Raw genomic sequence first — 14,409 nt, 5'->3', positions numbered from 1 at the left:
AAATATCTATATGGAGGAAAAAAAATGGAGCTCTAATAATAGCCAAATACATTAATTCGGATTAGTAGAAAGATTGTGAGAAGCAATTTTTTGGGAAAAATTAATATAGAAAAACATTTTATGACACAAAAATAAAAAATATTTCTAAAGTATATATATGTATATATATGTATGCATATATATATGTATACTTTAATTACATGCCATGGAAGAAATGATTAATAAATTTAAACTCACACTAAAAATTTCTGCTTAAGAAAAAACACTTTTCTCTAAAAAATATAAAGAGATACGCCTCTGATGGGGAGTAAATACAGTCAAACCATATAAGTCACAAAGAAATAGTATCCATAATATACAGTAAGTTATGAAAATTAATAGAAAAAATGAAAAAGACAGACAACCGACAGATGACATGAATAAACTAATGAGAAGATGCTCAAGTTCAATATTTCTTTGAAAGATGCAAATTAAAATAAAAATGAGATTTCTTAAACCCGTTTTAATCCATTTTGGCAATAGTTAATTATGACGATATCACATAAGGGCAAAGATATCCAAAGGCCTGTTCCTGGTAGAAGTATGAATCAGCACAAATACTCTGGAGGGTAATTAAGAAATAGGTGATAAAGAGAATTATACTTTCTGTCATTTACCTTTAATTTACTATGACGTACCTTTAAAAAGGAATGGGTTCAAAGAAGCTCAATGAGTTATTTATGAAAAGAAAAATATGGGAGGAAAGGAAAAGGAGAAAATGGTTTATTTGAACACTTTAATACTACAGAGGAGCTGAAATAAATGATCCTATATATACTGACATCAATAACAAACAAAAAATAGTGCTATAAAAATATAAACAATGATAACAATATGTATATGTTGAAACAAAATTAAGTTCATATATTTGGCATGGTTTATTCATATTTTTGTTTTATGTAGTCAAAATATCAACATCATGGAATGATCTACAGCCCCTCAAGACTGGAGGCTACTTCTATCAGAATTAAGGACACAAGTGATAAGAAGTAGAGCTTTAGTTGCTATGTGGCAATTTTACTTCTTAGAAAGCCAGAAAGAAAGAAAGCAACATTGGAAGGAAAAGGAAAAACAAACAAACAAACCTCTATTTACCTCAGTTCTAGGTATTAAATTATTTTTTGTGCTTTTTGTGTGTGTTTGAAATATTACATAGCTTACATTTTAAACATTAAAAAATAAAAGAAAGAAGAAGATTCTAAAGACAAACTTCTCATTTTATAAAGAAGTAAATGATGTCTAGAGAAAGAAAGAGATACATCTAATTTTACAGAAACATAGAGGAGAGGTTATATGGGACTCCAATCCAGGAAAAATGGCCCAAATGTTTTCAAAAAATAGAATGTTATCTTTGGTGCTGTATATTTTCTGCCTTTAGGTTTCAAATTGCAAACGGAGAACAGTCAGTCTCCCTATGTTCTTCAAGGGGTCTTATGATTGTTTGATCTCAATTTTATTTAAAACTATTTAAAACCAAAAACCAATTTACCCATATAAAATAGATCCTTACCCTTACCCTTATAAAAGTAGATCCTATGTTGGGTTTTTGGTATAGGCCTTAGAGCCAAGAACAGTGAAGTCAAATTCTCTCATTTTCTTCCTTGAATTTCTTCCTGCAAGATGTAATAAGTGACTATAAATCTGAGTCCACATCAAGCAAAATCAAAGAGGCTAAGAGGAAAAAAGTTTTAGGGAGTGTTGCTATGTGTGTGCTCTTAACCTAATAGGAGATAAGCCAAACATATGGCAACAGGTCTGTTTATAAAGGACAGAGCTTGAGGAACCTAGGAGTAAGTATTTTATTGACTCCTTAGAAGTCTAAACTGTAGAGGGCTGTACAATAGAAATATAATGCAAACCACTATGTAATTTAAAATTTTCTGTAGTCAAATGTAGTCAATTAAAAAAAAATTAAACAGGTGAAATGTTTTACAATGTGCTTTCATTTATCCAATATAATAAAAATATTGCCATTTTAACATGTAATAATTATTAATGTATTTTACAGTATTTTTCCACTGGAAGTTGATACAATCTGATGTGTATTTTATACCTGGAGATGTTCTCCCTTTAGACTAGCTACATTTGAGGTGTTCAGTAGGATGTGTAGTGAGTGCCATAGCAGACAACAGAGGGTCAGAGTAAATAGAAGCTTCTTCAGTCTGCCTAGAGAAGGTAAAATGGACTGAATGGAAACTGACTGCCCTTCCAACACTGATGAACAAAAACAGGTGTTTTCCAAAATTAGATGCGGACCATACAGAAAGGAGGTTTTGAGTCTTCCTACAAAGGGATCCCATGCAAGAGATCTTGCTTATACTTGGAGAGAGTAGGATAAGACAGTCATATGCCAAGACAAAAGCCAAGACAGTCATACGTAGTCTGCAGAAAGGAAGCCCTGCTTACATCAAGGGAGAAGGAAAGCTCCTTTTGGGAATGTCTGGGAATTTCCAGGGAGGGCAAAGGTCTCTATGCAAAGGAATTCTGTTGTACCAGAAGACACTGTCCCCAGCTGATAACCTAACCACTGACCTACTTTCTGCTCCAAGTCTGGGAAAGAGCCAGAATGGGTGCCAAGAGAGTGGAAGAGGAGGTGGATGGAACTAAGCAAAAAGAGAAGTCGATTTCACTCTCTTATCGCCACCCCAGGCTTCCCAGTTTGGGTCAGGTTCATGTAGGGGGAGGGAGAAGCTTACATGGGTTGAGGGTTACAATTCTGATTACCAAACCGGCCAGGAGTTACTGATTATTAGGCTGGACTAGAATTTAACATCAAAATAAAACACTACTTGCTTATTTTCTAAATGTGTCCAGAAAGGTTATGGTGGAAAACATATTCACAAAGTGAGTTTAATAAGTGGTAAGAACAAAGTTGATGTTTGCTTTCACTCTGCCAATGCTGCTCTGTCCAATAAACCAATTTTACCTACATTAAAATTGTAATAAAAGCAAAATATACTTATATCTAACATAAAACAAACATTAACACATTAACTACTTTTCCCAGGAATGTATGCTTTAACTTGAAATTATATTTTCTTCTGCCCTCTTTGCTTCAATGATGAGTACCCTGAGGACACAAAAGTAAATGTTAAAATGTTTACCATTTGCAATTATGCATGGTAATCATGATTTTCTTAAATACTAGAAACCCCCTCAAATTTTTATGACTATTTTATTAAAAACATACATTAAGTAGAACATTGGCATTACATATAATCTTAAATTTTGTGTTCACTTAAATCAATTCATTATGCTCATAAGATGACTTTGTAAGTAAATACTAACATTTTGAATTTAGTAATTCATTTTATATCAATAATACATTGCTTTATCAGTTTAAAAATGGGGTTACTCTTACATTGTCTGAAAACAATGGACTCTATTTTGAACATTCTTTTGAAAATCCCTGACCTAATTTTTAGACTAAGACAGTAAGTTTTTCAATTTGGCTGCATCTGAGCAAGACATATGTTCCTGGCTGAGTTACATTCTCCCATTGCCCTCAAAAGAATGGATAGAACCATTACAATATAGATATAAGGAAGTTATACGTAAAGAGGTAAACCTCTTTCCAAATTAATTATATAGCATACTTCAAAATGATTATTTTTGAATGTCTCTATCCTTTTGGATTATTCATCCCCTGACCCTTTCTGCAGGGAAATGCCTAAAATGTTAGGTGATTATCTACTATCTTTAAGAAAAAAGCCTATTCCTTAACCCAGTTCTCAACACTAATTCTTCACAAGCACAAACTTCTCTTCATAACTGTAATTCTACCCCTTGCTTCTCAGTACAAACCTACCCCAAATACTCACTATTCCCCCAAGTATTCTATCCACGCTCTTACTGCATATCATGCTTAAGGTAGGATAACAACTTTCTATTTTAATTTAATCCGTTGACTCGGTATGACCCAGCTCAAGTTCACTTTCACCATTTTGCCTTCCTCTATACTCCCATAACACAATTCCACATTTTGGAGAAACAATGGGATACAAATATTCAAGCATCAAGCTTTGGAATGAATCAGGGAATCTGACCTCCTACCTCTACCAAGTCATTTATTTGTTGTATTTTCCCGGATAAGTAATTCTTAGGGCTTCCTTAAAAAAAAAAAAAAAAAAGTCTACCTTTAAAATCCTGATAATATACATTTCCTCATCACTTACATAATCTACACATAAACATTTTACACATTAATACTTTAAAAAATTACTCCAGCAAAACTGCACTATCAAAAGAAAAAAATCTTGTAGCACTCAACATAGTACATAGCAGTGATCCATGTACTCAAAAACATTATCTAGCACATCAAGAGGGAAATTGTATTTCTTTATTGTTTGCTTGATTGAATTCATTCATTAGCCAGACTTTCCCCAAACACAAAGTACTTTCTAAGGATAAATTAAAAGCTGTGGTACTTGGTCCAAGTTTAGTTTAATCCGGTAACAAGAAATTATGTGCTGTAGATCTCATTATTAGCATTTTTTCTTTTTACAGTTCATCTCAGTCATATCTGGTCACTACTTTTAATTTTTTTTCCTTCTAATCAGGATTTACTTAGGAAAACTTTAAGAGCTAATAAGTTATTGAAAACTATTAGCCCACAGTAAAAGCACACAGCCAGGCTATATCCTGTGGCAAACTCAGGTCTGGAGTTTAAGAAAATAATTCATATATAGTTTTAGTAGCTGGAGGAAGATAGTACTTTACATATACTTTTTTTCTCATTATAAAAGAAATACCTGTTCATTGTGGACAATTAGAAAGTAGAGATAAGAAAATTAAAATCATTTGTAATCATAATACCTAAAAGATAACCACTGGTAATATTTAGTGAATTTACTTCTGCTCTTTGTTTGTATAAGTACTCACACATACACAAAGAGAAAATCAGACTCAAATTATTGATGCACTAGCTTTAGTTTTTTCTTTAGTTTTACTAATTATTATTTTCTGAGGTCTTAGAATAAAATTTTAGAGGTTAGATAATTTCCTGTGCTACGACTTAACAATTGAAGATGAGACCAAAAAACAGCCAATTTAGACATTAGTATTACTCAAACGAGATTTAACCTTGTGGCAAAGATCAGGTTTACTGGGGGCTCTCTCAACCAAACCTCTTGTTTTCAGGCATAAGCAGAGTGCCCAGTCACCACATGGAGAAAAGCCAACTGCTAATTATGAAGATCTGCCTTGGACACTGAAAAGTAAAACTCTAAGACAGGATATACATTTGGGCATCCTGGTTAGAGCTGTTCGGGTGACCTCAACTGAAAGGCTACAGAATCAGGAAAAACCTGGCTTATGATTCAAATCTAAGGCTATACTTAACATTTGTTTGTCCACAGTAAAAGCTGTCATAAAATATATGGATAGAATTTTGTTTAAATTTAGTCTTGTATTATCTTCCCCATCTAAAGTTAAGCCAATTCACTCATACTTTTTCATTTTCCCTTTAAGGTTTCCAATTTTAACATTTATTTGTTTATTCTATACACATACTAATTTGCTATAAAAATTCAATCTTCCCAAAGGCCAGAATAAAAAGTACTATGATCACATAAATCATCAGAGTTAAATCTTTAAGAGCATATAATCAATCTGAAGAAAAAAATTCTAGGCTCTGAATAGTTTTTCTCTTCGATACGAGATTTGTCAACATTATATTATCGTAGGAAAAAATCTGTTCTTTAGCTCGTAATAAATATTCTACAAAAACTGTGAGCATATACTATAATAAAAGAGAATTAATAGATATTTTTAGGAGCTCTCCTAATGTAGAAGGACAGATCATGATGGTTCAGTCAGGCTAGAAATTAGCTTCCAGACCCAAGATTATGACACATTCAATGGGTAAGCTCACACCATCCTGAAAAGGCAAAATCATGAGAAAACCCTTCTCTTCAGGCGTCTGCATTTAGCTATGTCCTCTGGAAAAGAGAGAAGATGAGCCAAACTCATTTGGAAACAGTTTCAGTTGTACGGTATTCTAGAAAACCAAGGTATTATCCTTTTTTCTTTTATTTTCTTTTTTTATTATTTTTTTAAATGATGGGAAATACGTAGATGCTTCTCTTTTCTCCAGAGGTACATTAGAAACCTTGGCTCCAAAATGTCAAATTTGTCTCATTTTGCTTCTAGAGAAACTATTAATGACTCACTGTAAGGATAAAAAGACGTTAACCAACAAGCGTAGGCATTTAACTAGAATATGTTTTGGGCTTAATGTAAAGTTCAAGTAGTCTGTGGTAGAACACTTTCTTTTTTTTTTTCTATTAATGTATTTATTTTCAGCATAACAGTATTCATTATTTTTTCACCACACCCAGTGCTCCATGCAATCCGTGCGCTCTATAATACCCACCACCTGGGACCCTGACCTCCCAGCCCCCCGCCCCTTCAAACCCTTCAGATTGTTTTTCAGAGTCCATAGTCTCTCATGATTCACCTCCCCTTTCAATTTACCCCAACCCCCTTCTCCTCTCTAACATCCCTTGTCCTCCATGATATTTGTTATGCTCCACAAATAAGTGAAACCATATGATAATTGACTCTCTCTGCTTGACTTATTTCACTCAGCATAATCTCTTCCAGTCCCGTCCATGTTGATACAAAAGCTGGGCATGCATCCTTTCTGATGGAGGCATAATACTCCATAGTGTATATGGACCACATCTTCCTAATCCATTTGTCCGTTGAAGGACATCTTGGTTCTTTCCATAGTTTGGCGACTGTGGCCATTGTTGCTATAAACATTGGGGTACAGATGGCCCTTCTTTTCATGACACCTGTATCTTTGGGGTAAATACCCAGGAGTGCAATTGCAGGGTCATAGGGAAGTTCTATTTTTAATTTCTTGAGGAATCTCCACACTGCTCTCCAAAGAGGCTGCACCAACTTGCATTCCCACCAACAGTGTAGGAGGGTTCCCCTTTCTCCACATCCCCTCCAACACATGTTGTTTCCTGTCTTATTAATTTTGGCCATTCTAACTGGTGTAAGGTGATATCTCAATGTGGTTTTAATTTGAATCTCCCTGAGGGTTAGTCATGATGAACATTTTTTCATGTGTCTGATAGCCAATTATATGTCTTCATTGGAGAACACTTTCTTTAAGACAGAATAAATTAGTTTGTTTAAAAGAAAACTTGAAATTCTTATGCTAGTAGCTTTGTTGATCCAAAATAGAAATTAGCTCATATTAGTTCAGAAATTAGTAACTGTTGATATGCAATATTAACACATTTCAAAGACTACTTGACATATATACAATGCACATATATATATAAAACAGATTACTATGTATTCACTATAAATTACCAATAGTATATATCACTATTATATTACTAGTATACATGGGTATACATGTTATGTATATTTATGTATGTGGTGTGTATGTGGTGTGTGTGTATATATATAAAGAATATATATTATATAATATATATAATTATATAATGTACTGAACTTGTCCACAATTTCTATATATAATGTGGTGTGTGTGTATATATATAAAGAATATATATTATATAATGTATATAATTATATAATGTACTGAACTTGTTGTCCACAATTTCTATATATAATAAGTACACAAATACATGTAATAAACTGTAGGCCACGAATTCAACCACTAATAGGTAAATTAAAGTGGCAAACACCTCCAGTTCAATATGCAATCTCAACGGAAGGTTATGAACAACTTTTTAAATAAAGAAAACTCTCCCCACAACTGCTGACACGCTTTTCAGGATTTTTGTTTGACTCCTGCCAATGTGAGTCCCTAGACCGGAATAAATGCGCAGCCATCTGTTCTGACGGGCTTGTTGCGACAGTTTTAGGCTCACTGAAGCAATTGTTTCTATTACCCTTAGTACTCATGATAGGCTTCACTTTGCAGCGTTCCTACTGAAAAAAATTGAGCTGCACTTGGATCGCAGATATAATTAGGTTATGATCTTGGTAAAAATTCTAGGTGCCGGAATAGCTTAACCCTCTCAGCTCCAAGCCTTCAAAAAATGTTCATCAATGGTTTGAACTTCTGTGGGCCATTCCCAACCCTTCCCCCGTCATGAGCAAATAACTTTGGCAGGTAGAATAACAGCGTGTCCTTCATTATGTTACCTATTATGTAAATATAATGTTTATATTGAGAGAAAAATTGGGGGCGTGGATTACGGTATATTCAGGCAAAGGTTTGTTGTAATTCACCGAAGCTAATGGTGCTGTGGACCTGGTTGTTATGATGAGTATTTGCAAGGCAGTAGATTATAAACCAGGAGGCTGAGTTCAGGCCTGTGTTCAGAGCTGCCATGCAGAGATCATGAAAATAGCAAACAGAGAGTGTGAAGTCAAAGTGATTTTGCTGGCAAGTGTGGAAGCTTCTGCCCTGCAAGAGATCACTTTGATCAAAGACTGTGTATATCTGATCTAAATAAATAGCAATTTGAGTAAGTTTCCATAAAATGTGATAGTAGAGACCAGAACATGCTAGCAGCTCATTCTGTTATTAGCATGAGGGGAGGGGTTTTAATTAGCAATAATCGCGCCTCGGATAAACCTCATTGGCTACGATACTGCCACTGATGACAATATAAAAAGGGTAGAATGAAATAGCTTTAATAAGCTAAGATGTAGGAATTAATGAAATTAGAAGAATATAAACATGATATATAACGTGTTTGAAGTTTGGTTTTCCATTAAGGTTAGCTAATCATTTGAAATAATAAACCCAATGAGTTGGGGTGTGTTAAAATACCACTGAAGATACAAACCTCGTATTTTAAGGCATGATCATGATGAGCACCAAAGCTCAGCAGGGAGGATGCAACTTGGTTAGAAGATGGTACTGCAGGGTTGGGGGTGGGAGGTGGGGGGTGCCTGGGTGGCACAGTGGGTTAAGCCTCTGCCTTCGGCTCAAGTCATGATCTCAGGGTCTCTGTTCAGCAGGGACCCTGCTTCCCCCTCACTCTGCCTGCCTCTCTGCCTACTTGTGATCTCTGTCAAATAAATAAATAAAATATTAAAAAAATAAAGTCTGTTTTTTTAAAAAAAGATGGTACTTGGGTTGGCAGAGGCAATGCTGACCTAAAAGTCTAGAAACAAGTAAAGATAGAAGCTTGAGATGCCAGACAAAAGCCAGGAGTCTGTAAGCCAAGGCATTAACCGAGATGGAAAACAAGCTGGTCACATGAGGTATTCAAAATCTAAAACAGAGCAATTCAAACAGTGGTGGAGGTTTCAAAAGATGAAGGCTGCACCTTACTAGCTTACCACGGTACCGAAATGGCTGGATGGAGCAGGGTCTGGAGTCATAGGCAGTGAGTAACTGATGAAGGGATGGATAATCAGGAATAAATGGGTGTAGATTTGAGCAACCTGCTTCTAGATAGAAGACATAAAGAACTAGTGTCTATCTAGGTCTCCAGTGAACATAAGGTAAAGATATAATCTTGCCTGGTAGGTAGTATGTGGGGGGTCAGTATACTCGGGGTAGAGATGAGGCTGTGGAGAGAGGGGCTCTGGTCATTTGGGAGGGAGTTTGGAAAGATGGGGGCTGGTATGGGGGACCCTGAGGGGGGGTAAGACAGAGAAAAATGCAAAGGAAAGACTCAGAAATCCAAAAATCAGTGAGCCAAGGGAAAATCAGAATCCCCAGCCCAAGTGTCTTAGGTAAAAATTTTCATTTAAAAAAATAAAAAGAGAGAGAGAGAGAGAGTATTAGTTATTGGCTGCCAAGAGCCATAGAGCAGTACATCCTCGGTTGGTGATGAAGTTGAGTCTTACCTAAGGTAGGGAATTGGCTGCCTGGAGGTTAGAGCATAGATACAATGAAAAGAACACCCTTTATTTCTCACCTTTATCTACATCTCAGTGTCTGGAGAGATGAATGTTACACAGGGATAAATACTGCAGGGTGACATGAAGCTGTCTTGTAATAGGATGGCCAGATCATAAACGTTGTATACTTTACTCATTGAGAGTGTCTGCGGGGAAATGGAGTTTCTTAGTGTGCTCCCCAGAACAACAGCATTAGCGTATCTGGGCACTGACTGAAAACACAGACTCATTGTTCCTACCCCAGACTTACTGATTCAGAAATTCTGGGAGTGTAGCCCAGCAATCTGAATTGTAACAAGACCTCCAGGGGATGCTGGCACATGCTGAATTCCGAGAACCACTGTCTTTCTGGCAACTAACCTTAGCGGTAGATAAGGAGTAAACTCTGTAATTAATGGTAAAGCCAGTGTCTGGCCAGAAAAAGTAGGAACTCGTGCTTCCAAGGTACAATATCAGAGATTCTACAACATGAAGAGACACAGTTTTGAGAGGAACTGTTAGGTGGAAGCTACAGAGATAAGAGGTTTATGGAGCCTCTAAACAGATCAGCGTGCCTGGCTGCAGAGACTTGTTTGCTTTGCTTTGAGGAATATTACATGTTTGCAAGTGCGTAGTTATGTTGCATGCTTGCTAATATAAAAAGATTTATAATAAGAATTCTTTACAGGGTTACAGTTAATAAAGAATAGGATAGGTTAAAGAGTGTCTCTGAATTAAAAAAAAACAAAAACAAAAACAAAAAACTAGAAGTGTATTTTGCCAAAGTATTAAGCACACAAGCCCCATCTAGTGGCCTCTTTGCCAAGAGTTCAGAGAAGGTTTCCAAAACGGTGCTCTCAGATACCAGAACTACAGCATGTAATAAGCACCATAGTTCTGTTCTATCCTCTTACGCAAACATTCCTCAAGTTTTTAGAACCATTCCTAAACTTCAAAACTATCTAGAATCAGAAAAGGAGGAAACATTTATTTTCTTTTATGTGTCAAGCCTTCTGTTAGCAGGACATGGTACAGATACAGAAGACAGATAAATTGATGTATATAGACTAGACATATAGGGCAGCTATTAAATGTGGAAACAAAGGGAAATACATGTTTTATTAATATTACAACATATAATAAAATAAAATGGTCTACGCTTCCAGAACACTTCAACAAAAAATAAATAAATAAATAAATAAATAAAACTCAGAGGGAGACCTTTTATAAAGTTACTCGGCATCTATTTCTATCATACGCTGTGCTTAAGTCAGCTATAGTATTTCTCATTCTACGGCATTGCTATTTATTGTTTTGTTTTTACCTAGCCATTTAAGCTCTTTGAGGAATAGAAACTTTTTTTTTTAAAGTATGCTGTTTTTTATTTTGTTATTTATTGACACCAAGCATAGTGATCAATCAAGTCATTAATAATTGTTAAATAAAGAAATGCATGAATGGGGAAATGTATGAATTAAGTAACAGATGAGTTATTTAAATCTTGCTTTTATATTTCAGATTTTATTTTTTTAAACATTTATTTATTTATTTATTTGAGGGGAGAGGGACAGAAAGAGAGAGAATCCTGAAGCAGACTTCCCACCTAGCTTGGAGCCCGATGTGGGGCTTGATCCCAGGACCCCTAGATCACAAACTAAGTCAAAATCAAGAGTCGGCTGCCTAACTGACTGAGACACCCAGATATCCCTTGTAGTTCCTATTTTATACAAATACACATAAATATATATTACTTTCTTCTTTTTTTTTTAAGATTTTATTTATTTATTTGACACAGAGAGAGAGAGATCACAAGTAGGCAGAGAGGCAGGCAGAGAGAGGGGGAAGCAGGCTCACTGCTGAGCAGAGAGCCCGATGCGGGGCTTGATCCCAGGACTCCGAGACCATGACCTGAGCTGAAGGCAGAGGCTTAACCCACTGAGCCACCCAGGCGCCCCAATATATATTACTTTCTTAACAGTATCAGCAAGTATGAGAGTACCCAAAGATACTGTGTTCTCCATTCTCCAAATACTGATTGATTAAAAAATAAAAGAGATTATTGATTCATTAAGGATCTTAGTAAAGATTATTTGTACAACTAATTATGATGTAATATAGAGTGTGAGGAGAGGCACACAAGACAGGCCTGTTTGCTCCTTGCATTTTAGTGGAAGAATGACTTGTAGGCAACAAGGAAGACTTCCTTAAACAGATGCCTGAAACACTTCAGTACAATTCTGTTAGAGATCAGCGTGGGAGCGTATTTCATAATAGGAAGAGCTTATGGAAAGGATTTGTTTGGAATTAGCCAGCACTTCCCAGGGCTCTCCTGGCACATTACATGTGAACAAAAGCAACATGGCAGCACAGCCTGGAAAGGATGGGTGGGGTCAAAACAATGTGGAAACTGGAGCTTCTGCACCTGACTCCAGCCGGAAGGGCTTCACTTCCTACAAAGGCCCCCAGTCGATGGAGCTAAGCAAAAACAAAAGTAGCTGGGGCACCTGGGTGGCTCAGTGGGTTCAAGCCTCTGCCTTCAGCTCAGGTCATGATCCCGGAGTCCTGGAATCGAGCCCCTCATCAGGCTCTCTGCTCAGCAGGAAGCCTGCTTCCTCCTCTCTCTCTGCCTGTCTCTCTGCCTACTTGTGATCTCTGTCTGTCAAATAAATAAATAAAACCTTAAAAAAAAAAGTAGCCAACAAAACAAGTATAATAACAACCCTGGTGAGAGAGGCAGAACTATATTTCTAACATGAATTATCCTGTTTTGAAAATATTTACTAATTCTAGAATTAAGGAGGGGTTTAACGGAGCTCCCATTCAGTTCACAGATTGCAGCATTCAGACAGAGGATTTTCCTTTTGGATCAGCTTTACGTACCGGCTCTGTCAATAACCAAGAATTAGTCTTAACCCAAATAAGCCCTGCTGGTGAAACAGATTACACATAAATAGAACCAAAGTAATGCTGCTTCAACCACTAATGTGTTTCCATATTCATGAATACATACAGTTAAATGTAAATAATTGCTTAAATTCCCCTACTCAAAAAAAGAAAACCCTAGAACTATAGTTTTTTTGGTTTTGTTTTGCTTTTTATAAGGTATAGAGATAAAAGGGCGAAAATGGATCTTAATTGCTTTGGTGTTATTTAATAACAGCATTACACTCTTGAAAGTGGAAAAATTAGTTTCGGATATCATGTTGCACATTTTAGGTTTCAATGAAACTAAAATAGCATGGAGCAAACCTTTTCAAACAACATACAGGATAATATCCCTTTTAAGTAATGAAAAGAGCCATCTTTTTATAAAAGTCTCCTTCTTTTCAGAAAATATTTTCAAGGTGACATGTCAGTTAAATGAAAGAAGCATTAGACGAACAAGGGAGACATAAAATTTATTATGACTATAAAGTGTATGAAAAATTTCACATCTACGAAGAGACATCCTCCCTTATTTTTTACCATATTATTTTCCCCCCAGTCAAAATTGATTCTACTTCTCAGATCTCCCAAAACTGAATTTAAAGTTTCAGCTAAGAGTCAATTCAAAGGTTATGTTTTGTTTGCTATTTTCAATCCTGTCAACCATCCTTTGGTTTTACAAACCTATGTACGTTCTTCATTTCAGAACTCATACCCTAATGATTCCATATGGCTGTGATTTCCATATTCTCCTTTAGGGTCATTTTCTCCACGTACATTAGTATGATGGCACAACTTGACTGGATCCCACTATTTTAAATTGGAAATTCAGTTCTTCCAAATTCACGCACAAGCTCCTTCCTCCCTTCCTTCCTTCCTTCCATCCATGCATCTACCCATCTATCTGTTCTTCCATTCACTGAGGAATATTTTTAAAATTACCATGTATCTAAGAGCTGGCAAATACTACATATTAACTAGAAATACACAGATTTTAGTCCTACAGTGATGGGAAGCTTTGGGAGTAGATGGGACAAGAAACCCAAAACTGGAGGCTTAAGACAACTCCCTTGTAAAACTGAGTTAATGATGGTAATAGCCATTAAGCTAGAGGGTGGGTTTCAGGGTGGAAGTCATACAGAAAAAGCTCAGTGATGGATGTGGTGAATTATATATGTTTGAATTTCAGAAGAACTCGTAGGGTTGGAAATGTATAGGTGTCAATTACCCACCGATCAAAGAGGATGATATCACTCAGGAAAAGCACAAAGTGAAAAAGTTAGAAGATCTAATAGGAACCCCAAACAGTAGCTAAAGTAAATGGCCAAAGGAAAACATAATGCAAAAAAGAGAAGACTGACCTTGACAATTCGGAGTGGACAAATTAAACAAAATTGAGCAGAGACTATCAGAGGATCGTGACTTTAGTAGATTTACCTCTTTGGATTGAGAGGTAAACTGTTTAGGAACAGTAATCTCTGAATATAGACCACTATTTCAAGAAGTCTGGGGGGTGACAGGAAGAGAACTATAAAGGGCAGTTGAGGGGATTATGGGTTTAGGAAGGTGAATGTGGGTACATATGTTTATCTATCTATAGATATATATGTATGTAAGAAA

General features: G+C 36.0%; 1 protein-coding gene and 1 pseudogene across 2 annotated transcripts in view; both read right to left on the bottom strand.

The window, feature by feature from the left end:
* Nucleotides 1–14,409, bottom strand: part of GPC5 (glypican 5) — a 1,436,212-nt gene that overhangs the window by 692,365 nt on the left and 729,438 nt on the right. Inside the window, exon 8 of one of the 2 annotated variants that reach the window (XM_044249952.1) lies at nucleotides 3,033–3,109. The exons of the other annotated variant lie outside the window; for it this stretch is intronic. Within the exon in view, the coding sequence (XP_044105887.1) occupies nucleotides 3,069–3,109 (41 nt within the window). The 3' untranslated portion in view covers nucleotides 3,033–3,068. Of the gene's footprint in view, nucleotides 1–3,032; nucleotides 3,110–14,409 lie in introns of those variants that run through there. 2 annotated transcript variants of the gene reach the window in all.
* On the bottom strand, nucleotides 8,476–8,632 carry LOC122908013 (annotated as a pseudogene).

This window comes from Neovison vison, chromosome 5 (assembly GCF_020171115.1).
Source record: "Neovison vison isolate M4711 chromosome 5, ASM_NN_V1, whole genome shotgun sequence".
Classification (NCBI taxonomy): domain Eukaryota; kingdom Metazoa; phylum Chordata; class Mammalia; order Carnivora; family Mustelidae; genus Neogale; species Neogale vison.
Note: the sequence above shows the minus strand (reverse complement) of the source record. Positions and strands in the feature narration are given on the sequence as shown.